At 31.4% G+C, this 27,527-nt stretch overlaps 1 protein-coding gene and 1 pseudogene across 1 annotated transcript; both read right to left on the reverse strand.

The window, feature by feature from the left end:
• Positions 1-1,927: 1,927 nt before the first annotated feature.
• On the reverse strand, positions 1,928-25,006 carry LOC114711928 (probable cinnamyl alcohol dehydrogenase 1; annotated as a pseudogene).
• On the reverse strand, positions 3,004-5,449 carry LOC114711925 (disease resistance protein RFL1-like). The gene is made up of 2 exons (XM_028896356.1): positions 5,198-5,449; positions 3,004-3,428 (listed from the first exon to the last, which is right to left on the reverse strand). The coding sequence occupies exons 1-2, from the start codon at positions 5,438-5,440 to the stop codon at positions 3,120-3,122; spliced, it is 552 nt and encodes a 183-aa protein (XP_028752189.1). The 5' UTR covers positions 5,441-5,449; the 3' UTR covers positions 3,004-3,119.
• Positions 25,007-27,527: the final 2,521 nt, after the last annotated feature.

A 27,527-nucleotide genomic window follows, 5' to 3' on the forward strand; every position in this document is an offset into this window, starting at 1 on the left:
ATAATAATAGTTATAGTTATGAACTGTTTATATTAGATTTTAACCGTTTAAATTTATTTATCTATTTTTTATCATAATATTTATTTTTATAAAATGTTATAAAATATTAAATGTGGGCCATTGGAGTTTTGATTCAATGGTTGTGAAGAGAAAAAGAAGGTGGTGGAAGGGAAGAGGATGGGAAGGGTAGTGGAGAGAATCCAATTCCGTCGGAGAAGAGAGAGGCTTTGTCGCTTTGCTTCTTATCCTGATACTGTCTTCTCCATCATTTCTGGCCTCGTTGCTAATTAGGAATCGGATATTCGATTCTTTCTTAACTTCTCGGGAAAACTTCGCTTTCTCTCTCTCTCTGTTTTTTCTTTTTTTTAATTCCCCCCCACCTTTCTGACGTAAAAGCCTACTGGCGACAGCTGGAGGCTCTGTGGAGCAATCTTTACCAGGTAAATTAATAGTGGATTCAAAGATTTCTCCTTTCTCTCTCTCTTGCTCATGAGCTTTTTGGATGATGGTTTGTCTTGATGGAATTGGATTCTCTCCACTACCTTTCCCATCCTCTTTCCCTCCACCACCCTCCTTTTCTCTTCACAACCATTGAATCAAAACTCCAATAGTTCAGATTTAATATTTTATAACATTTATAAAAATAAAAATATGATAAAAAATAGATAATAAATTTAAACTGTTAAAATCTAATCTAAACAGTTCATAACTACAAACTGTTATTATAGAGCAAATTTTTTTAATTTTTTTTATTACAATTGTAAACTGTTCAGACCAGATTTTAACAGTTTTAAATTATTTATTTATTTTTTAAAACATTATTTTATAAAATATTAATATGGACCATTATAATTTTGATCCAATAATTATGAAGAGAAAAAAGGATAGTGGAAAGAAAGAGGATAGAAAGGTAGTGAGAGAGAATCAAGTCCTTTTCGAACTCCCTCTTTTACGAAGGATGATAGATTTGGAATCCTGGTTTGCTTCACCATCAAGATGTGCACTATTTGCAGTCCACAGTCTAGTGAGACGGATGACGAAGCTAGAGCTAGGCTAGCGTGACCGTAAGGCGAACCATACGATCCTGAGCACCAGCCAGATGTGGGGTTTGAAGGAGGACGCGGAAGACAAATCCTGGCCGTTAGATCGGAATGAGATGGAATCCTTTTAGTTTTCGGCGATTTGGACTTAGAGTTTAGGCTGATCATTGCGGGATGTTTAAATGAATACCAAGCTATATATTTTTAAAAGTAATTTTATGATATATAAAAAATATGTAAAATAGTTGTTTTAATTTGATTTGTAGAAAACTGTTTTTTAGAAGCATTTTCTTAGTAAGCCAAACACAGACAAAAGATATATATTTTCATCTTTTTGATGAAAAAAAGAATATACTCCTCCGATACTTAATATAATATAATTATTAAATTAATTTTGGTCTTGAATATAAGATTTATTTTAGCTAAAAATATCCCTCGGTCCTTAATATAAAATACATTTAACTAATTAAGTTAATTTGCCAAGCTTATTAAGATTGATGTTTATATTTAATACCTAACAGTACTAAAAAAATACTCTTTCTAGTTTATGCAATCCGTTTAAAGCCATCAACAAAGATCAGGCCAATCTTTGGATCGTTTTTTAAGTCATAACGATTGTGTTGACGGTTGAATATTTTTTTCCTTCAATGTTAAATAAAAAATCGCAACAGTTAGGAATTAAGGAAGTAAGAACACAAAAACAAGTAAATAAATAGTTATTTCAAGGAAATCACAGTAATCTTCCTATCCAAATCAAATAAGACTAGAACTAAGATTTAAAACTAAATAGACCGAGTTGACAGCAGATGTAAGCCAATAATCCAAATTTTACAATCCCTTAAATTCGATCTCAAGTAAGAACATTTTCATTGCTATCACAAAAAGGCTTCCAGAGTTTATTCTTCTCCTCATTGCCGAGAGGATCACACACACAAGTTCAAAATTCAGCAGAGGACATAGTTATGTACAATGAACTATATATTCATTGCTAGCTCCAAGATATAACTGACAAGGTTTTAAAGCTGAAGATCGTCCATGTCTAATTTGAGAAAGATAGTCCTCAGTTTACTTTAAAGATTTTTCAATATCTATCACGAACCTATATTTCACATCCTTATTTATTACCCTCTGAAGAGCTTCATTTATGTACTCGATTGGAATCACTTCTATGGTTGGGTGAATTTTATTTGCAGCACAGAAATCAATCATCTCCTGCGTTTCTTTTGTGCCACCTGTAACACTTCCAGAGATGGTTCTCATACCTGTCAAAAAGTTCATGCAATTACAGTCCCATCACTTCAAGTTCAGACTACCAAGTTGAACAGAAGTATAAAACTGTGTATTACAACAAATTTTCTAAACATAAAATGTCAACATACCCAGATTAAGGCTTGCGGGGCTTAATTTAATCTCACTTGGAACCCCACCAACACTAGAACCCCGGAGACCTTCAAAAGTGACATGTAAGGATCAAACGGGTGATCACCAGATGCAGCGTCAATTATGAAGTCGAAAGATTTGGCAATGCCTGCATAGGAATCACCACAGATTTCATAGGAATATTAAAAAAAAAAAAAAAAAAAAGCACAAGTCTACAATCTTATTGATGCCTTAAATGTCAAAGGAGAATTTTATTTGGCAAATACTAAACATGTTTAGTTTCTTACCTTCATCTGCTCTTGGTCAGAGGAAACGACAAAGTTGTCAGCACCAAGCAGACTATAGGCCTCCTCTTTTTTGGACGCACTTGAGCTGAAAATTGTTACATTCAACCCAAAAGCCTTCCCAAATTTTACTGCCATATGACCAAGGCCGCCCAGGCCAATCACTCCTAGAGACTTGCCAGGTTGATTCATCTTGTGGCGCATCATAGGAGAATAGACAGTAAGACCAGCACAAAGCAAAGGAGTCCCTGAACAATCAACATTTCATATGATCATGGAACCAACACTAGATGCCAAATCCAATGTGACATGAAAAAACAGACTGTAAAAAGAACATGGATCGTATGCTGAACAAAACGACCCCACATACCACAGGTAAAAACATAATAATGGTAATGCAGCAATCTTGCCAAACTCAAAAAAGCAGAATGCAAGGTACATGCCTGCGATTGAATTTGTATGGGGATAGAACTCCAGAGGGATCTCTTGCTGCCCATCCAAGGCAATTTGCAACGGCTTCTTTGGAACTCATCGTATTTTTCTGCGTAATTGGATAATCCTTACCAAATCTTTGTCCCTCGGCCGTTAGATCATCTACTTCAGTGAGTATTTTGGCAACATTCTTTCCCACCTTGTAGCTTGACTTGCAATTCTTGGGACAACATTTACTTAGGCATTTGTTTTGGATTTCTTGGGCTCCTTGAGTTAGATTACCTTTTACTTCCTGTGAATAAAAATCATTTAGTTTGATATTTCTTTTTCCCTGTTTTTCTGAATCCTTACAAGGACTAATTAAGCGCACTTTCATTTCAACTTTGATATCGATATAAGAAATTGCATATCTTAATATAAATGAATGAAATTTTTTTGGCCAAATATGAATGATAGTTTTTTTACTGAAAAAGCTGAATGATATTGTTAAAGATTTTGGCTGGGCTTGTTTGGTTTCCTTTTAACAAAACAGCTTTTTTTTATAATTTTAAAAACGAAAAATAAAAAACAAGTTTGAAAAAGGTTTTTGAAAAATAAAAAAATAAAAAATGTTTTGTAAAACAAAAATAATCAAAACATCAGTTTAATATTTTCATTATTTTTCTGTTCAACAAAATTATAATAGAGGCAGAGGATATTACATTTTTATTAGGATTAAAATGTATTTAATATCCTAAAATATTTTATAAGATGCACTTAGCTCGTTAAAATATTTTAGAGCACAATTTTACTCTCAAAAGTGGAAAATGTTCCCCTTCAATTAACAGTCTTCTAACGTTGGTTTTCTCCCTTTCAAAAATAGCTTCCTCCCATCTGAACAACAAAAGTACTCTCTCTCTTTGCTCCCTCCCTCCACAGCTAACCGTCAAGGTCGCCGTCATCGAAGCTGTTTATTTGTGGCTATTGTGGAAGGGTGGGAGGGAGGGAGCAAAGAGAGAGAACTTTTATTGTTCATATGGGATGGAAGCTTTTTTTTTTTTTTTTGGGAGTACATTCCATGCTCATAGTGCTCATGATAACTTGAACCATCTAGACTGATTTTAGACGGTCCATATTGAATTTAAATTTTTTATATATTTCAATTAATTTTGAATTTTAATAGATACAAAATTTAAAATAAATATAATCTTATAACTAACACTTCTTTAAAAAATAAAGTTATTATTGAAAATATTGCATATTAAAAATTTTAAATATAAATCATTCATATGAGATTTTGGATGATCTAGACTGCATTGCAATGATGAGCACACAGTTCTCATTACTGTGATGAGTACTAAATGAGGAACCGTATAAAAACATTATGCTCACAACTATATGTTCTCGATTTGAAGTATTCTTTTAGCTATGTATTTAATAGTATACAAAAGATAATCAAGTGTACATATTTTTCTAATTATATTTATTTCTGCGTACTTTTCTTTTAACTGAAAAATTGGACAGCTTGTAATACGGATATTGATAAATCAAGTTTTTATGTGCGCAATATGCATGCTTTCAAATTAAGTTTTAATTATGCTAATATAAGGTAATGTTCTTTACTTAATTGCGTTCTTAAGAAAGATATCATTTTTATTTTACATCATATACCCGTTAAAATAATTATTTGAAAATAAAAATAAAAAATAAATTAAATCCGTATCATGTAAATCAGATCTAGATGGTCCAGATATGATGAGCTTGGGGTACTCACCACTCTGATGAGTACCAAAACTTGTTCGGTTTGTATACTGTAATAAAATTTCAAATAAATTCAATATAATATGAGTTTCACACCTATCCAAAAAATTTTAAATGTTCTTAACTGGCCTGATTTGAACTAACTCATTTAAATTAAATTATCATAAATTATTGAGCCAACGAATCACTTAATTAACAACATCATTGATGCTAAACATGAAATTATCTAATTCATGTGCAGAAACAGTCAAAGTAAGCAAAAGCACCACATACTAAATAAAGGAAAAAAAAAAGAATAAATGTAAAATGAAGAGTTCGTACCTTTTCAATGTTTTGGATACTTTGGAGCCAAACACCGACTTCAAGTGTTCTTTGCCCCTCTCCAATGCCTTCAACTTCTTCAATTTGTGCTTCGACGTCCTTTTTCATAGCTTCAAGCTTATTCCATTTACTTTCCAGAGATCGTAGATTCTCTTCCAACTCACAAATAAACCCAGTTTCTTGTTTGGCGCAACCACACAAATACTTTGTAACATCCCATATGATTTCTACCACTTGCCCCATATCTGCTTCTCACTTTTGATCTTTCAGAAGATGCTAAGCTCGCAATCATCCAAAATCAAACGGCAAAATGCTAAAGTTAGAATTTTTTTCAATAACTATTTTCCCCTAAAATAAAAGAAAACCACATATACGATGGTTTAGACTTACCTCGTACACCAAGAGATTGCAATATGTTGTGAATTTGCAAGAGACAGTCGATTATGCGAATTTATAGGATTTGAAATGATGATGATGATGATTCCTATAATTCTTTAATTTTGAAAAGTAAATTGAAGCATCTAATTCGTTACTTGATCTTTACTTTTCTTTGATGAGATGAACATTGATTTATTAATTCTTAGTGCTGCTTTGATTTCTTTCTTTTGCTTTTGTCTATTCTCACATGAATGAACAAGTCAGGAATCATCCTACAAAAGATCGCCGTTCTTGAGTTGGGGTTGAAGCAATGAATCTTTTTGTTTTGAAATATGAAAATTACATTTTCTATGGCTTCAAGTTTTGATTAATGTTCTAGTAAAAAAAAAAGTTTTGACTAATGTTCGATTCTTAATTTGAAGTTTTGCGGCTCAGATCAAGTCAAGAATCAGAATTTTTAATTTGCACTGAGATGGACCAATGGTATAGGAGGCATTGTTTTTACTCTTTGCTAATGATATCGAAGGCATTGTTAATTGCTACATGCGCGCATGCACGCACGCACGCGCGAGCGCGTGCACACACACATAATGTACTTCTAAACTATAATTTTCATCGCTATATATTAAGATAAATAATTAAGTTAAAGATATTTCCACTCTATTATTGGTAATGGATTGATAATCATTTGACTCAACTTGGGAGAGGAGAATCATACTACTTTTAGCTTTTAATATAAGACTTAATTAACTAATTTGAAATTATAAAAAAAGTTACTAAATCATTTTGAATTATTTATAGTTATCATTTTTCTCAAGTAATTTGCCTCACTTATAAATTGACATATAATATAATAATACATATAAGAATTTTAGAGGGATCATATAACATATGTTATAATTAAGCAATTTAACAACTTTCTTAATTTCTCCAAATTAGTTAATTATGTCTTATATTAAAAATCGAAGGTAGTAATATATTATTTTTGAAAAAATTACATTTAAATCTTGAAAGAACAAATTAATGACAATTGGATGCTTAAAAAATTTCTAAAAAATATTGAGACATTTGAAAATAGGGTTCCCAATTGCAAATTAAAAGTTATATTTCAAACTTAAATGTCCTATCCCCACCAGTTAAAATTCTTCTATTAGAAATCTAACTTCTAATTGAATATTTCTTACATAATTTGAGAATTAATGTTGATATAAGCCCTATTTAATATGTTTATTGGTTTTTCTCAAATTAGCTGTATCAATACCCTCTCAACAATAATCAAATAGAAGAAGATGGAAGAGAACTAATAAAGATGATTATGGTGTTTTAGAAAAACATATCATATTAACTAATTTAACTAACATCCTTAATCTATTCAAATTAATTAATTATGTCTTATATTAAGGATTGGAGGAGTAGATAACTAGATGCATTTCCATGTATAATCATGGTAACCAATGATAAGCCACATTTTGAAGCATGGTTGGATGACAAGAATCTTCCAAACAAGACAATAAAATAAGGGTGCTTTTGTTGGTTGACTAATATTAATCGGCTATTGAGGAGGTTTATTGAAATTCTCCCTATTATAAAACCGATGAACCAAGCAAAACACGAGACACGCTGCAAAATGTTGTTTAAGAGGGATGAAAAAGGGGCAAATCAATTAAAAGTTAGGAAATTTAACATCTTAATATAAAGATTAAGACAGCCAAAAAATTCGAGAGTTTATCTTTTATTTTGATATGGTAGTGAATTAAACAAACCAGATCACTGAACTCGTGGGTTGACTATTGATCATACTAAAAGGTAAATGAAATTGTTCGGTGATGGTAAATGAAATCTGATGGAAGAAACAGGAGACGTCCCTTTATAACAGTCCTTTTATAAAAGCAAATAGCGAGTGACATATTAGGGAGACTGGCACAATGGAATTTCATCTTTCATGTGACGATCCACATCAAAGTATGCATAAATTATTGGAAACAGGAAACATGGCTGAACTTCAAAAGCAAGAAATTAACTTAGAAACGAAAAAAGAAGGGTGGGAAACAAAATTATCTGACTGTATATTATTAGAAAGACATGATACGGTTTGAAGAGCTTGAACAACATCATCTCAACGGAAACAAGATTCTAGGAAAGAATCTTTATTTTTTGCTATAAAAGGTCTGAGTTTCAATCCAAAAAGAATACCAGTGATCAACATTTTTAGGACCAATATTACCACCTAGGATTTGAAAGATCAATCATATCATTAGCTCAGTTTTCTACTTTCAAAATGAGACAAGCCTATCGAGGTAAGAATCCTCAGAAGAATAATATATGTAATATCACAAAACGTAAATTTTAAACTGATCCTATGCTATACTGTTATACCGTTATACCACGACCAAGATGACCAAAGTCGGCATCCTAAAACCACAATACTAGGAAATGAGAACAATCAATCTCCACAATCACAACATTAGCCTTCGTGACTGAAACTTGCATATTTAAATTCAATTAAACAAAAATGATAACAGAAACTGACAAAATAAAAATTAAAAAAAAATCATATGGGTTCCATGTAGCCATCCAAAGACATGCAATGCATCTAGCAGCACGATACACAAATGCAATGATGGGTTGTCAAGGACCATATCCCTCTGTTTTATTCCCTCTGGTCTTAAATGTAAGACTCATCTGTATAAGATCTGCTTGGTAGTTTAATTTCTTTATTAAAGTGAATCTTATATTAAGAACTGAAGGTAATATGTTAAATATTTACCAGCACATAGTAATATATTCCAGTCAGACAAAACAATACGATTATATATTGATGATCCATTATTTTTTTTATTGAAGTTGAAGCCCTCTTTTGTTGATGAAAACATATTTATGACTTTCCATATTGGGTAAGCAAGCAGTACCAGATCCTGGTTGAAATTTTTTCAATGAATACAAAGAGGCATGATCAGGATATTCAAGTGGAATCCAATATAGTGTTTTCTCTTATTCTTACCTCATATACATCCACTGTAGCTGGAACCGACTGTCTTGATGAGACCTAGTGATGTGGAGTGAGCACTATCAACAAAAGAGAAAACAAAGTTAAGATTAAAGAAACAACGAATCCTTCCCTATTAAAATAGAAATAGGTATGCCTTTATGATACATAAACATCATTTGAAGGTCAATAATCTAATGAGTGGACAATCACAAGACGCTATATAGGTAACAGTAGCAAGCAGTTATAGGGGAGAAAATAAAAGGCCTCTTCAGGAGAAATCTAATTTAACAAAATTATGACAGAATTATTATGGATGGATCCAGAGTTTCCTGAATGTACAATATGATCAAGGCGGAGAAAAGCACTTGAGTGGACTATAAAAGGTCAGTAAAAGCCCACTTAAAACTTTTTGAAGATATAATTTATAGCCACGAAAATATCTTGATTTAAACCTGGTCGTAGACAGCAGCCAGATCTACAAAAAATATTTAGCATCGGTCAAATCCAGTTGGTTGATAACCCTCAAAAAGTTTTCAACTAAATGCAGTAATGCACGTTTAGCAGCCAACTGTTACTTATCCCAAGCCAAATAGTTGCAAAAATTTATGAAAAATCAAATCAGAGTTATTTAGAGTTGAGTAGTGGTTCCCTACTTTATAGAAGATCATCAACTTTGGCAAAGATTCATTGCTACACGTAGGCATGTTGTGATACTAGCTTATTTTTCTCATTGTCGTGGGGAGAAAAAGAAAATACATGTCTCAAATCTAGTTTTAGTGTGATCTTGTTTAAATAAATGTCAACTGTGCTCCAAATTTACTACTGCCAGTTACTAATTTTAAGTGGTAAGACCAGAATCACTTTCATAACTTATAGAGACCACCTGCCATGATGTACTATTCCTTTAGTGCTTTTATTTGTGCGGTTAAATCTGCATATTCTATGTACGGGTTTTTGTTTGAGAAGAAATTAAATTGCAATACCCATTACTTTTTTGGGAAAATCACAAAACAAGACCATAGAATTTGAAAAATTGCAGACAAGGACCTGTTCATAAAATTGTTGTCAAAACCCTATTAATATTGTAACGGGTCCATATTTGCAATTTTTCAAATTTTATGGTTTTTTTTTTTTGCAATTTTCCCTACTTTCTTTCTTTCTTAATTTTTCTTTATGTTGGCTTGGTCCTTGATCTTCAGAAGGGCTTATTTGAATATCCTGAGGCTGTTGTAAATGTTTGTTAGTCTCTACAATGATCATTATTAGTCGTACGCATTATTTAGTTGTTGTCTCAGAATTTGTTGCGGATCTGTTCTTTGCCATCAACGATCCGTTTGCTAATTCATATATAGTCAGTTTTCTATCATGTGTTAAGAGTAAAGCTACAATTTCATATTACGATTAAAATTTAGATTAAATATTTTCATTGTTATTGTAATTAAATAAAATCACATTATTATATTATGCAAAACATTAATAATTTCTTTCAAAAAAACAGTTAGATGCAAGGAAGGTTTTTTGTACGGAACATGCATCGAATATCATATTTCCTAGCAGCTAAGTGATGTTTTTATGGGGAAAAAAACCAAATATGATCCATCAACTTTGCTGATTTACTTGTTCCTGAACTATTATGCAGAGAAGGATTTGGGTTTTACTGTTGCAGCGGGATATTCAAGTGATGTATCAAAACAACGCTGTAAGCAAAAGCTTGACATATATCACTTGAAAATCCTGAACTCATTTATTTTCATTTAGTTTATTTTTTTCTAATTTTTGGATCGATTTCATCCTCATGATTTTGTCAAAGTTCCGGAAGTTAAAGCAGCAATTTATTAAAATCAAACCAGGCATTTCAATCTAATTATGATGAAATCACTCATTTTTTTCTTATTTATTTGGAAAGCTGTTCTATCGAACTGCTGTGAAAATTACCAGTGCATCCCTTTCTAACATCTTGCACACGCCATTATAGGTGTGTATTTGAAATTTGTGCCTCCACTAACATGTCAGTGTTCCTCCAATACAATACTTATTTGTGAAAATTTCACTTCCATCACTAATCCTTCGTTGTTTAAAAGTTAGATAGTACTTCTCCTGTCCTTAATATAGAATCTAATTCTTGAATTGGTTTTGGTTCTAAATATAAGACATATTTCTTATATTTATCAATTTTTTCTAAATTACCCTTATAGATACTCCTTCAACCATAATCAAATAGAAGAGGGAGAGGGGATATTAAGAAAGATGATTATGCTATTTTATGAAAAATGTGTCACTTTTCTTATAATTAACTAACTTACCTAACTTTTTTAATATAATCAAATTAGTTAAATAGGTCTTATATTAAAGACCAGAGGAGTAATTAGGGAACTTGCATCAAATATCATATCTTATTAACATTTGTGTTCCAATACCAAAAAAAAACCACCCATCATTAAAAGTTTCGCGACCATTGAGCCACCAAACCTATTTATTCATGTATGGTCATCAAGTAGAGGACGATGCTTGAATTAATTTATCACATACGGTTCAAAAAATTAGCATAAAGGTTTTAAAGTAGTACTCCTTCGGTACTTAATATAGAATCTAATTGTTAACTTCATTTTGATCCTAAATATAAAACCTATTTCTCATATTTATTAGCTTTTTTTAATTATCCCTATGGATAGTCTTTCAACCATAATCACGTAAGTGAGGAAGAGGGGATATTAAGAAAATGATTATGGTATTTTAAGAAAAACATGTCATATGTCTTATAATTAACTAACTTACCTAACTTTTTTAATTTAATCAAATTAATTAAATAGATCTTATATTAAGGACTAGAGAAGTACTACTTCCGGTCCTAATTATAAAAGCTAGTTGACTAATTTGAGGAGATTAAGGAAAGAAGTTAAGTTAGTTATTTGTAATAAATATATGTTATTTTTTTCTAAAACATCCTTGCTAATTAAGTGTATTGGCTATAACTACCATTGTTAGGAGGACTATCTTGGAAAAAAAATATAAATATGAGAAACAAAGTAGATTGAAGTCTTATATTTAAAACTAAAATAAAAGTCAAATAAGATTTTATATCAAAGACCGGAGGTAGTATATTGGGAGGTTATAACGAAGAGATGAGGCGTATGCTTGAAATTCTACCACCTCTTATCTGATAATGACTGCTCTGGCCTTGATGTGGCTAAGGCCAAAACTTCGTGCATCAATGTTCGTCTTATTTGATATGAAAAGATTTTTTGTCTCTCTGCCTATCTACATTTCATTTGTTTTGAAATACTACTTCACGTTGGCGTGGTTCCTAAATATTAATGCATGGATTAACAAAAATATAGGGTGACAATTCCCATATTTAAATAAATTGGGATGGCGACGAATTGTGGTGCCACTGTCATACCCAATGCCCACTAATTAGCTCAACCAGCTATATTGATGTTATTTGGGTGACATTCCACTCAAACCATAGTTTCACCTCCCAAACTATGGTTTCAAAAGGCACCCAAACAAATGTGGATTTGTCTTTTGTAGAAAATTACCGTGAGGGGTATCTTCAAATTTTGTGTTGGAATAATTTATCCCCACAAATGATTACTACTTCCGATTCTTAATATAAAAGCTCTTTTAACTTTTATTTGGATCCTAAATATAATATTTTAATTCATTTTGTTTCTCATTTATCTACTTTTTTTTAAAGATAGTTCTTTTAGTGAAGGTAGTTCTAGCTAATAATTAAAGTATTTTAAAGATAGTTCTCATTTATCTACTTTTTTTCTCATTTATCTACTTGATTAATAAAAGTATTTTAAAAAAAATAACACCTATGCATTACAAATAACTAACTTAACAAACTTTTTTAATCTACTTAAATTAGTCAACTAACTATTATATTAAGGATCAAAGGTAGTATTTTAAGAATTATTTCAACATATTTTAGGTTTTGATTTATTCTCAAAGCCTTTCTTTCCGAGTTGGTTATATCAGTTCATATTTAAACTCAATTTACACGTAATGAAGTATACGTTTCATACATGTCGCTAATACTATAATTGGGGGATTAGCCCTAAAAACACGTTCACATTGCATGCTCTCGATTTTACCGTTAGCTAGAAAACACCGGAACTTTCGAAGTGGTTGTATGTGATTAAAACTAAAAACACAAAGGAAAATCGTTCAAGAGAGTAATCTCCCATGTGTAATGTCAGCTAAAAGGAATGCTTGTTTGGTACTCTTCCTGTTCAAAATATAAACTAAACTTTATCCATTTAAGTTTATAAAAAAATTAGTTAAAATCAGTTTAAAACAATAAATATGTAAAGCAGATTTTTTTTTCTAAATACGTCCTTATTAATGAAGAGAATAAGTAAAAGATGTAATAAATAAAACAAACAAGAAAGAGAATATATAAGAGGTAAAATTGAACCCAAAAAAACTCATTGAATGCTTAAACAAAAATGAATATTATCTTATAAAAAAAATAATAAACCCTGCCAACAAAATTTGGCTTATATTTTAAACCAGAAGGAGTACTTGACAAGTCATTTTTTTGATGGAAGAGCCACTTTCGTAGAAAACCAAGCAGAATTAAAATCCAAATGACCATTAAATTATGCCCTCATTTATAGTGTTTTCAGACCTCTATGGCCCTCAATTCTGTAATAACCAGTTTTCTAATGACATATTATTGTGAGTCCCACGTTAAAAAATCTCATAAGTATTGTGGGGTTTATATGTTCAAAAAACTGTCCCTCCTAATAAGCTATTCTTTTAGGATTGGGTTCTTCTCATGAACTTCTATATGCTCATCATATTAATGTTTTTATTAAGAGTTAACCAACCAGAAAGGGCTACCTATTGAGGCTTCTGACTAATAATAAGACCGAATGAAATGTTGTAGAGTGGAGCTGCTGAGACATCGACTCTCGAGGATGGTGCTCTATTATGAGTTCCACGTTGGAGGTGCAATCCAAACAAAGCCCTTTAAGATTTGTTCGGTGAAACTAAATTCTGGGCCAACCGGACAATTTAGCAGTAGGCTGTGGTAGTGCTGATCAGTGATTTGCGTGGCTTATGTTTTCAGTAGTTTAAAGCAATAGCTAGCTTTCATATGGACACGCCTATAGGCATGCATATCATATATACACACACACTACCTCTACTCCTAATTATAAAAACTCGTTTGTAGTGTATAAACGAGGTGTTATAATTAGAACAAGAAGTATTACATTATTACTGTAGATGACACACTTCTAAGAACCCAGAAGCTACCAAAGGCAGCATCTTCCTTTGTTCTCATCAATCTCTCACCTTCCTTTCACAGACACGGACACGCCTTGGGAGGGAGAGAGATGGTAGGGACGAATCCTTGCTGTGCTGAGGATGATTTGAATAGAGGAGCATGAGCGGCTTTAGAAGACAAGATTCTTGTTGGTTACATTCAGATTCATGGCCATGGAAAATGGAGACTCCTTCCCAGAAGAGCAGGTATATATTTTGATATCTAGGATTACACACACACCAGTTCCCAAACGTTTTGTTTTTATGTCCATGTATCAATTATTGGAAGTTAATTTAACATGTAGTTTATCTCTTCTGAATGATCAAAAGAGGAAATATTACCCATGAGGAAGAGGATCTCATTATCAGACTTCAAAAACTTCTTGGGAACAGGTTCAGTGTCTGCTCCTCATGAGACAGTTCCTTTGTCTTGGATTTGACGATCTTTTTCCTCATAACTATCTTAACCTACTTCTGGCCATGCTTAATTGTGTTCATTTTTCAAGTTAGCTTCAAAGTCATGCTTCACTACTCGATCCATTGCACTTTTATCCTAATTTTAACCATATGGTAGCTAGCCTCCAGTTATATATATCACTAATATGCATAAGGAAGAATATAATAAATGTAAGAAATTAATGTCACAAGATCTCCAGCTAACCATAACTGAGACCAACGTCAGTGATTGCTATGGCTGTGTGTTTGATAGGTGGTCTTTGATAGCTAACCGACTCCCAGGGCGACAGATAACGAAATAAAGAATTATTGGAACGTAACACCCACATCAAAAAGAAGCTTCAAAATGAAAACTTAAAAGTTTCCGCAAGTTCAAATAGTACTGGTATTACTGCACATAGGTCGTTAACCTTAGCCAAACAAGGCTCAGAATCATCAGAGCCAGAACCAAAAACCTCACCAAATACGGCTCAATACGTGGTTCGACCCAAAGCCACGAGGTGCACCAAGGTAGTATTGGGCAAACAAGTCCACCGCTTAATTGCTGCATCTTTTTTGACTTGTGATCATGATGAGAAATTTATTGAGGCATCATCACAACCGTCCCTTGATTCCAATGAAAATACAAACAATCCGTTAGATTTCATGGTGGATTTTGAGATGGACCAGAGCTTCATTTCAGATCTTCTGAACATGGACATATCAGAACCATCCTCCTGTTTTGGGAATAATAAAGTAGTGGAAGACAATAATAATCCCCACTTGAATAGTGTTTCCGATGATTCTGTTAGAATAACTAGACAATAGATCGAAAACGTATCGGGTTGGATCTCGGATCGGGTCGGTCGGATCTTTTTAGCTCACGCTTAAGTTAGACTATAAAAGTATGAGTTTTTAAGTGCACAGCAGAACACCTCTTTGCAAGAAAGAAATAAGAGAGATATATATATATATATAGTAGGAAAGCTCTACTATTGGAGTGATTTGAACTGAGGGGGGAAGCCTCTATTTATAGCTTTTGTCAGGGGTATTTTGGGTAGCTAAAAATATCCACTGAGCCCATCAGATAAAATCTGAGATAAGATATATAAATATATCCTTATCTCATAATATCATGATATTTGAATTTAAATCCAGAATCAATCACAATTAATTCTAAATATATATACTTAATATATATTTAATCTACGCAATATAAATTAATTAATTTAATATAAATTAATTAGATTTATATCGTAACCGATTGGATATGATTCAGGGTGTTTGACCAAGTCAAACATATCACAATATCACCTGGATATTTGACTGGTATATTCTCTTTATACCCAGTCAAATAATCCGGCCCATCAAAGCGGATCCAAGCCCAAAATCCAACACTTCCATTAGACTGGATTTGCAATCAATATCAGCTTTCATGGAGAGTGAGTCTAATTATTATTGGCTTTGAAAACTTGAAAATTAAGGCACGTACACACACAGAGACACACTCTTGCCATGCCCAGAATTGTAAAACTTTCACTCTTGTACTATTATTATTGATAATAAAATTAGTTTTCTGTGGGAATTAATCCTAGGTTGTATATACGTTTCTGTCAAAATTGGATGCCGCCGCGTGAGCGAAAACTCGATATTGGGTGTTATTAATTTGAATGAAGTTAACGTCTGTCTTTTAATTATCAATTTAATTCTGGTTTAAATGAAAGATTAAGGTGTCACAAATGGTGTGCATGGACAGATTGATGTTACACACACACACACACACAGTCCCATATATATATAGTGTTCTTTAGTTTAATCCTTAGACATCAATGCATTCAGATGGTTTAAAAGATGATCAAGATTCAAGCATATATATGTATGGCGTAATGCATCAATTCTGAATCACTATTAATTCAGATCTGCCATTCTTCCGTAACTTTTTTCGTCTTCGTCTATATATATCTCAAGCCATGCCAATTAATAGGCCCAAGTGTAACTTCACCATTGCCCACTAGATACTTATACACGTGTGTGTGTGTGTGTGTGTGTGTTTCACCTATTTAAAAAACGTTGAAAATCAGCTTCATTTAGATAAAAATCCTTTTTATCTCCTCCCATCTTTTGAACTAATTAATAACATAGCATTAATTGATTAATTTTTCAACCCAACCATGAGCCGAAGAAGGAAGTGCAGCCCAAATTATTCTGGCCCATAAAAAAGTACAAGCAATGCTTTCACTCTTGAATTTGTTGGGGCCTAACACTCTCAATCTGTGTTATTTTTAAAAATTTTCTTTTGGGCTCGAGAAGGAGGGAACACTGAAGTTTTGTTCTGTGTGTTCTATTCTATAGATCAACTCATTTTTCTTCTTCTGAAAATTGGCCCTAATATCAAATGGATTGACTTTGGGTTCAAAGTGAAGAGAACATTACAAGTGACCAAGAATGGGCATACAACCAACAGAGGTTGGGTCTAGTACAAAGAGTTAGTCCCTCACAACGTCACGAATTAAGATTCAAATTCTTGCTGAAAAAGGTGTCCACATTTAGTGCTTGACAATACCTCAAATAGGATTACCTCCAATAGAAGGATACCTATGTTTTAGCAAAAAAAAATAACGGGCATACAAGCATCACTTAGTTGAAAAAGCGACAAGCCCACATCGCTATTTAATTATTATGCATCAATTTAATTTTTTGATGAAATCAAAATCACGTTTAAAAATATAATTGATCGTTACTATACTATTAAAAAAAATGTGTTTTTTTAAGAGGACCAAATTGAGTGTATGTGTGTTTTCAAATTATGTGCTTACTGAAAAAAATAAACTTTATTATGTAACGCCAAGGAGTTAATTTTTGGGTTAAAGAAAGGAAGCTATTATTGTATGATATGAGTTTTGTAGCATAATTTTTTGACCAGGAGTTATGTAGCATAATTAATCCTTTTGAACGAGCAAATAAAATTAATTTTTTGTTACCAAAAAAAATTAATTTTTTCTTTTTTTAATTGTTATAGATCATATTCTTTTTATTTATATTGCAATAAGTGAAATTAATCTACACAGTTATTAATTATAACATTTATGGCAATCTGCTTTGCCGCAAATAATATGATATCCGTTATATTTTGAATTTTTGGCCCAAAAAAAAGTCATATTTTGAATTTGGTTTGTATTGATGCACAGTAGCTTACATCATTTTTATTTATTTTGGGAGCGATAATTTTGACTAAATTAATTTGAATGAGTGCGAAAATGTCTAACTAACAAATTGTTTAAACTATGGTTGCAGTGTCAGCATACGTCAGTAGGACAAAGCGAGTCTATGTATTGCGTTCTAATTTTACCGCACTGATACCAAACTAATCCTCCGGGTTACTGACACGGTTTAGGTCTAGTGAGAAAAGTTAGTCTCTTACAACTTGATAAATCAAAATTTAAATTCCTATTAAAAGAAATATCTACATTTGATTAGTATCTAACAGTACTTCTGTGTCTAGCAAACATATTCAATTAATTGTGATTTAAATATAGTTGAAATAAATTGACCTCTTATAAAAATTAAATAACTATATTAGTTACTTATAAAAAATATATACAGGCCTTTTTTAAAAGACCTCTCCTTTTATTATTTATATAGGAGTTTAATTATCAATATAACTTACACATTATACAAGAATCTAAGTATAAGGATATTTTTAAAAAATTATAAAAATAGGAAATAAAAAAATTCGGGTCTTGTAATTATAATCAAGAACATAGGAAGTTATACACACAAACAAGATATATAAATGTGGTTATAATATATAGGGAAAACTAATATGCAATACATAGGGAAAACTAATATGGCCCTGTAGTGTTTTTTTTTTTAATTAAATCCTTATTCTTTGCTCAGTTAATGACCAGGGTCCCTCCCTCCGTCTATGATTGCCGTTACTGTTTTCTTTTTTTAATGTGACACTGTTCAACATTTGACTTAGCATTATCTTCTTCACCTCAACTGCCATGTCCCAATCTTTAATATAAAACTTATTTAATTAATTTAATTAGATTAAAGAAGTTAAGTAAGTTAGTTAATTATAAAAAATATGACATGTTTTTCCTGAAATACCATAATCATTTTTCTTAATATCCTCACTCCCTCTTCTACTTGATTATGATTTATTGAGTATCCTTAGGGGTAATTTAGGAAAACTTGATAAATATGATAAATAAGTCTTATATTTAGGATCAAAATCAATTCAATAATTAGATTTTATATTAAGAATCGGAAGAGTGCCTTCTTTCTTCCCCTGTTCTACTCAATTTTCGTCCAAACTAACATCATCGTCTCTCTCTCACACTTCATGCACTCTCTCTCTCTCTTGTCTATGTTTCTTCTTGTAAAAGTTTCACTCCATGCTTCAGATTCATCAATTTCTTTCTCTATTTATTAATTTATTTTTTGGGGCTAGAGAGTAGGAGAACATGTTCCACTCTTGACCGATCTCCTAAATATATATATTATATCTCTTCTGTAATTTCACCCTATATTGGAGTTAATCATATTAGTTTTCCCTAATACATAAATATGTGTTATCAAGACATTAATTTCACGTTGCTAATGATAAAGACAACCGTAAAAGATGATAAATGAGACTCACTGAAAGTTAAGAGTGATCTAGAAAATTAAATTACCAACTCGCAATCCCCTTCACGCTTCTTAACTTGTGATTTTGCCCAATCAATTTAGCTAAATTAATTATTGTGAATTGAAAAAATTGGTTAGTTACAACTTACAACCGTTGGCAAAACGAAAAAGTTACAACTTATAACCGTCTTCCAATAATATTATTATAATCCAATCCAAATTAATTAATTAATTTGTTAGGCCAATATAATTAGGATGGATTCAAAATAGGGCTTTATTATGGCATATTTCATATCCTAATTGTAAATTAGATAAACATCTAAATCCATTGTTAATCCTAGTTCCAATTATTTTTCAAGATAAACCCAAATTCCTTCACTACAAAAAATTTGACTTTCGACGGCGATAAAGTCCAAAAGTCGTTATTGAAAAGTTTCAGTGGTGACATTTTGTCGCCACTAGGTTGTTACTGTAGCGGCCGTGGTTGAAACTTATCGGTGGCGACATAACAAAGTCGCCACTGAAAGTCTATTTTCAGCTGCGACAAAAAGTCGTTGTCACCGCTAAAAAATGAAGAGTTTGATACCATGAAATATCGCCACTGAGATGTAAGAATTAGTGGAGACTAATGTCGCCACTGAAGCTTGTTTTAGTGGCAACAGCCATTGTCACCGTTAACAATGGTAATCAGCAGCGACAACGTGTCGCCACTGATTACCATTTTCAGTGACGACATTTTTGTCGCCACTGAAAGTTTGATTATTTTAATATGTTAATTATACAAAACTTTTTATTTATATTCTTGATAAATGTGATCATAAAGTTTAATAAAAATAAAGTAATTAACTGACAAATATATTAAATAAGATTTATAACCATCAAAGTATTTTTATATCTTTAATATAAATAAAAATTATTCAATTAAAAGATACATTATATAATACAAAAGAAAAATTACGTAGAAGGACCAAGACTAGAGACGCTAGAAGTAGGAGTATCCACAGGAGCATTTAATTGCATCTTTTGCATGAAAGTAGTAAACTGAGTTTGTATTCTTTGCTCGATCAATTGCATAAATGGAATGACCTTAAATTAATTATTTGAAAAATCACAAGCCTGACACGCACATATCAATGATGTGTTGCTTTGAGCATATGGAGACAATAGACATGTAAGCAAGAATCATTAATTAAATGTAGGGCAATTTTAATTTCTTGATGTATAAAAATTTGTTGGGGAAATCATTATTTAAAAAAAATTTGTTGGGGAACACATGCCAACTAAATGTTTTCAACCCCATCAACCAACTAAAATTCAACATCCTTAAACAATATTCGTATCTTGTCCACAAAAATAATAAAGAAGAAAAAAAGATAAAGGGAGAAAACAATGTCTTTGTCACCAATACTAACAATTGATATGAATGAGCTGTGTGATACCTTGCTCCTTGTCCCCCACTGGCTGTCTCTAACAATTGATAGGAATCCCTTTATTTCCTACTATGAAAATATATTAGGTTCTTCGGATTATTAAAATTTATAAACAGGGATTCTTTTTCTGAATTTCATAAATAAAAATACTATGAAACATTCAAAATTCAAAATTCAACTCCCATTGCTCGTGAAGTTTGAAACTTTGGGAAAGCCCCACACAATAGTCTAAGCAGGCATTCATACTGAGAACAAAACCCAAACAGCTTAGATGAACTGGTTATCAAGTTTTGTTGTCACTGAAAGCTGCACCTACGGCGGCAGTAATAAGAAGTTGCTGCCGTTACTACCACTTTTGGTAGCGATACTTATTGTCACCATTAAAAATCATATTTTCAACTGCGACTTTATTTGTTGCTGTTAACAGTTACCGTTGAAAGTTCAGTTTTTTTGTAGTGTCTTAAATCCCTGCTGAATGGTGACAAAGCACTAAAAAGGCAAACAACAATAGATTCAATTATAAATCAATCAATATCCGTAATAGGTAAAAACAAAACATCTAGCTAGAAAAAATCTACAAGCTCTTTAATTTAAGTCTTTACCAATTTTTAATAATTTTTTCCATTATAAAGATGCAAGATAAACTAACCATGCATTAACTGGGAGATAGAATTCTAAAATTCATTTTTGGAGGTTTTTGATATCATCATAACATATACCATTTTGTTTCTTCAGCCTTGTTCTCACACATCAAGAAACGCAGTAAATTAATAAATTAATAAGTCTTTTCACACCTATTAAAAGAAGAGTACTAAAATAACATGGTTACAACTGTACATCTTTTCTCATCTATTTTTTTATTGCAAGTAAAACTGGGAAAAAAAAACTTTAATCGCTATATGAATGACTTTATATTTATAAACAAGTTTTTCCTTTTACAAATGATTTGCATATAAAAATAAGAAAAAATAATTAAAAAAAGTTAGAAATTACTAAATTTTAAATCAAATTTAGTAGCAACACTTTATTTGATATTAACAACACTAAATTTGTAAACAATAACAAATTTTTGTTGACATTTCTTATTTAATATTTAGTAATTTTTAAATTTTTATTATTTTTTAAAAAATAAAGTAATAATATCCATAGGAACAAAAATTCAAACACATCAATAACCATACATAATCACGAATTTAAATTAATGAATCCTAATTTTTAAACAAACCGACAATAAACACTCTAGAATTATTATGACAACACAAAGGGGCACGTGCTTGAAATGCAACGTATGAGAGAAGGGTCCCTCTGAAAATGACAATGACTGCGACGGCCTACGGCCTTCTCGTTGCCATATGGCACTTTAACGTCTCGTCGTACGGTTACGTCACATAAGACTTGGTTTGCGTTCTATAATCAAGATTTTATAATTGAGGTGTGTGTGTGTGTTTTCGTACTGCCAATAATATTCCCCTGTTTTTGTTTTTGCTTTTTGTTTCTGTCGCCAAGTTTCATATTCGTTTGATCCCCGAAATATTTTGTCCCTTTTATTGTCCCCATTTCATTTATGCCTCGAAAACTATTACACGCCGGTGCATGTTGCTTTTCTGATTGTATTTATATTCTACTTTTAACATGTTTCATATAAAACATTTAAATTTTATTAATTCTTATCAAAAATTTAATATTTTTTAATTTTATCCTTAATTAACATATGTTATATTTCTTTGAGAATAAAATCAATATAATAACAAATAAAAGATAAAATTATACATCCATATGAAAAATAATTTTTCCCTTTATTCTATAAGTAAAATAAAAAATTTCTTCTCTTTTTATCCTATAAATAAGAACTGAGGAGTGTGTCTATATATGTGGTTGAATAATAACTAATTACTTGACATGTATCAATATTACACATCCTCCCCATTAGAAAATCTAAATCCAATCTATCCCGACAAATTTTTAAGACCTTTAGATGCCGTTTGGTTTATTGAATTGTAGGTAATGAAATATAATATAATAATGGAGAATAGAATGTAACGCAAATATGATTACATTAGAATGTTAAAAGGAATAATAATTTTTATATTGGATTTACTAATCATAAAAATAAAAACACTAAAATATCCTAATCTTCTTTCTTATTGTCCCCTTCCTTCTAACTCAACGCCTTCTTGCTCCTCCCCCTTCACATGAGCAGAAAAAGGAAGTGCAACACAAATTATGCTTTCTCGCCCATAAAATAAAAAAAAAATACAGGCAATTCTTTCACTCTTAAATTTTTTGGGGCCTAACACTCTCAATCTGTGTTATTTTTTAAAATTTTCTTTTGGGGTCGAGAAGGAGGGAACAGTGAAGTTTTGTTCTGTGTGTTCTATTCTGTAGATCAATATATTTTTCTTCTTCTGAAAATTGGACCTAATATCATATGGATTGGCTTTGGGTTCAAAGTGAAGAGAACATTACCAGTGGTTAATAATGAGCATACAAGCATCACTTAGTTGAAAAAGCAACAAGACCACATCACTACTTAATTATTATTTATCAATTTAATTTTTTGATAAAATCAAAATCACATATAAAAATATAGTTGATCGTTACCATACTATTAAAAAAATGTGCTTTTTTTAAGAGGACCAAAGTGAGTGTATGTGTATTTTCAAATTATGTGCTTATCGAAAAAAATAAACTCTATGTAACGTAAAGGAGTTAATTTTTGGGTGAAAGAAAGGAAGCTTTTATTGTATGATATAAGTTATGTGGCATAATTTTTTGACCAGGAGTTATGTAGCATAGTTAATCCTTTTGAACGAGCAAATAAAATTAATTTTTTGTTACCAAAAAAATTAATTTTTTCTCTTTTCAATTGTTATATGTCATATTATTTTTATTTACATTGCAATAATGGAAATTAATATACATAATTATTAATTATAACATTTATGGCAATCTGTTCTGCCTCGAATAATATGATACAAGTCATATTTTGAATTGTTGGCCCAAAAAAAAGTCATACATCATTTTTATTTATTTTGGGACCCATAATTTTCTATGATTGCCGTTACCTTTTTTCACGTGACACTGTTCAACATCTGCCCTGACATCATCTTCTTCACCTCACCTACAATTCCTATTCCTTCATCTTCTCTCTTCCCCTCTTCCCACTCAGTTTCCTTCCAAATTAACATCATCATCTCTCTCTCACACTTCATGTGCTCTCTCTCTATCACCACTGTCTTTATTTCTTCTTGTAAAAGTTTCACTCCATGCCTCAGATTCATCAATTTCTTTGTCTATTTATTAATTTACTTTTTGGGGCTAGAGAGTAGTAGAACCTTTTCCACTTATGACCGATCTCCTTAATACAGACACATATATATATTCTATTTCTTCTGTAATTTCACTCTATATTGGACTTAATCGTCCCATTTAAATGGGCTAATTTTTCAAAAAGAAAAAAAAATCAAGGCAGAAGACGATAGTGGTGGGGAGAGAGAGTAGATGAAGTGTGAGAGAGAAGATGATGGTGTTGGTTTGGAAGGAAACTGAATGAACTACAACTTTTTCCTCAAAAAATTAAAGAAAATTGAGTGGAGGAGGGAGAGAAAGAAGATGAGGGAGGGGGTGTCGCAGGTGAGGAAGATGGTGTTTAGTCAAATCTTGATCAATGCCACACCAGCACGGTCAACCTGAAGTAACGGCAATTATTAACGGAAGGACTTTAGCAACCAACCGAGCAAAGAACAAAAATAAAAATAAATAAATAAATAAACCTTCGAGGACCTGGATCAAAATTTGATGAAAATATAAGAACTGTCATATTAGTTTTTCTAATACATAAATATTTTTTTAGTCATATTTATAAAATAGAAAGAGAATTTTTTTGTCTTATTTATAAGTCAGCTCATTAAAATTTTAAAATAAATATACTATTTTATATTTTATTTATTATAGTATGGATAGTTTTTAAATATGTATATATTAATTAAATAGAAATAAAATTAAAAAAATGTTATATTTTGATAAAAAATTAATAAGATTTTTTTTAATTTGAATGAAAAATATTAAAGGGAAAATGACAGATAAAGAAGTTCCAAAATGTGAAATGCTAATTTGGGAAGCTAAGGAAATGTAATTACTCAGAGGAAAGTCCTTTCCAAATTGAAATTTTGAAATTCAGTGAAATGACAAAAATGCCCTTTGTTCTTTTTTTTTTTTTTAAAACCCAGCCCCTCACTGGTGGCCGGCGACTGGCCTCCGGCGACCGCCGACCGCCTCTGGCTACCGGTGCCGGCCACCGATGTAATGGCTGCTGGTGAAGGATTTTTGTGACAAGATTTTTTTTTGTTGGAATGAGATAATATTGGTTCAAAGTGACGGGGGTGAGATTTGATCTCACAACCCCTTGACCACTTGGACCAACAAAAGAGAAGATGGCCATTGGGCTATCAAAGATTTCTTAACCTTATAATACAAGCAAAAATATATGTTAACTCTTTTACTGTGACTCCAGCTTGTGACAACAATTTATCTATGGATGACAAGTCTTAATTGAGAAATAACAAGTTTAGATTTGATGTTAACAAAGCAACTTTTCCTTATACATAACAAATAGCAGCATGTGCATTAATTAAAAATGATCATAATTTATTTAAAAATGACACATCTTTGTTGAAAAATAACAACAATTTATTCGGTATTTCTTGTTATGTATAAAGAAAAGTTGCCTTGTTAATATCAAGTTTAAACTTATCATTTTCCAGTAAAGACATGTTATTTTCAAATAAATTATGGTCATTTTTAATTAACGTAGATGCTATTTCTTGTTATGTATAAGGAAAAGTTGCATTGTTAATATCAATTTTAGACTTGTCATTTTATAGTAAAGACGTGTCATTTATAAATAAATTATGATCATTTTTAATTAATGCACATGCCGCTATTTGTTATGTATAAGGAAAAGTTGCTTTGTTAATATCAAATTTAGACTTGTTATTTCTCAATTAAGACTTGTCATCCTCAGATAAATTATTGTCACGAGCTGGAGTCACAGTAAAAGAGTTAACATATATTTTTGCTTGTATGATAAGGTTAAAAAATCTTTGATAGCCCAATGGCCATCTTCTCTTTTGTTGGTCCAAGTGGTCAAGGGGTTGTGGGATCAAATCCCACCCCCGTCACTTTGAACCAATATTATCCCATTTTAAAAAAAAAATCTTGTCACAAAAATCCTTCACCGGCAGCCACCACACCGGTGGCCAGAGGCAGTCTGCGGTCGCCGGAGGCCTGTCGCCGGCGGTGGTCGCCGGTCACCGGCCACCGGTGAGGGGCTGGGTTTTTTTTAAAAAAAAAGAACAAAGGGCATTTTTGTCATTTCACTGAATTTTAAAATTCTAATTTGGGAAGGTTTTCCTTATGGGTAATTATATTTCCTTAACTTCCCAAATTGGTATTTTACATTTTGGAGCTAATTTTCCCAATATTAAAAGTGCGAATAAGACAAGGGGAGTACATCTTATCAAGACAATAATTTCACGCGTGCTATAAAGACAACCGTACAAGATAATAAATGAGATTCATTGAACTGAGCCTCGTAATTAACAGGGTCTAAAAGTCAAGAGCGATCTAGAAAATTAAATTATCAATTCGCCATCCCGTCACGCTTCTTAACTTGTGATTTTGCCTAATCAATTTAGCTAAATTAATTACTGTGAATTGAAAAAATTGGTTAGCTACAACTTTCAACTAATCAGAGTTTTATTTTCCAAGATAAAATCAAATTCCCTTAAATCCCTCGCTTAAGGGTGACAAAAATCAATCAATATCCGTACGTAGTACGTAAAAGCACAAGAAAATGATTATTGATTTACTTTGAGGGCAAAACAAAACGTCTGGAAAGAATCTACTAGCCCTTTAATGTATGTCTTTGCTAATCTTCCATGGTTTTTTGCATCATGAAAGATGCAAGATAAACTAACCATGCATTAACTGGGAGATAGAATTCTAAAATTCATTTTTGGAGGTTTTTGACATCATCATAACATATACCACTATATATATATATATATATGCATGTTACATGTGCCTTATTCTCGCATGTCAATAAAGTTATTAAACTAATAAATTCATAAATGTTTTCACGCCTACTGCTATTAAAAAGAAGAAAAAAAGACAATAAAATATCCTAAAAATCGTTAAAGATAAATCAGTGTGGGTGAATTACAAAATCCTAATTTAGAACTCTTCTACTATTTTAAAATTTTCAAATTTCACCAAGTTACACAGATGCTCTTCACTATTTTTTGTTGTTGTCATCTCAGCACTCTTAGCCGGTGGCTAGCCACTAGAGCTCGGGTGACATGTCATCGGAGTTTCGACGACTACTCTTCTATATGTATTGACTATTTTTTTTGGCTATTGATTACATTTATTTTTAGAAATCTAATGACTACTCTTGTTTAGCTACTAATTATTCTAACTACTCTAGTATTGTGATTAGCTATTTTTATTTGTAAAAATTTGATGACTACTCTTATTTAACTATTATTATTCTAGTCTCCCTGTTGACTTCTTTTATTTCATAAATTCAAAAAATATATTAAGTGTTATTGGAGATCTAGTGATTACTTTTTGTTTAGTTATTTACTACTGTTGTGTAATTAACGGTTATACAAAAGTAATCACCTGAACTTTAAAAACAAAAGTAATCAATAGTTAGACTAGAATAATCAATATATAGTTATATAAAAGTAGTAACTAAAAGCAAGGACATTATTATCATTTTATAATATTTCAAAATTTCAAAATAGTATAAACTATAAAGAATTTAATTTGAGATCTTGAAATTCACCTGCCTTAAATTGTCATTTAGTATTTTTAAGGATATTTTAGTGTTTTTTTCAAAAAAAAAAAAGAGTACTGAAAAAATATGGTGCACAACTATACATTTTTTTCTCATCTTTTTTATTGCAAGTAAAATTGACTTTACATTTATAAATAATTTTTTCTTTTAGAAAGATAAAGTAGTAATATTCCTAGAAACACAAATTCAAACACATCAACAACCATACATGAATTGTTGTTATCTTTTCTTCTCTCCGTCCCTTTTATAAGCAATACCTACCATTCTCTTCTTATTGCTTAATATAAACAATATTTATAAGTTGTCTTAAATTTTTATAGTAAATTT

The sequence above is a fragment of the Neltuma alba genome, unplaced genomic scaffold (genome assembly GCF_004799145.2).
Source record: "Neltuma alba isolate B1F8T4 unplaced genomic scaffold, ASM479914v2 tig00011322_pilon, whole genome shotgun sequence".
Lineage (NCBI taxonomy): Eukaryota > Viridiplantae > Streptophyta > Magnoliopsida > Fabales > Fabaceae > Neltuma > Neltuma alba.

Excerpts from the sequence above, each read along its gene's own strand:
- LOC114711925 (XM_028896356.1), bottom strand. The coding sequence starts at position 5,440 with ATGGGGCAAGTGGTAGAAATCATATGGGATGTTACAAAGTATTTGTGT. Across the intron at positions 3,429-5,197 it reads GTATCCAAAACATTGAAAAG|GAAGTAAAAGGTAATCTAAC; the intron begins GTACGAACTCTT and ends TTTTATTCACAG.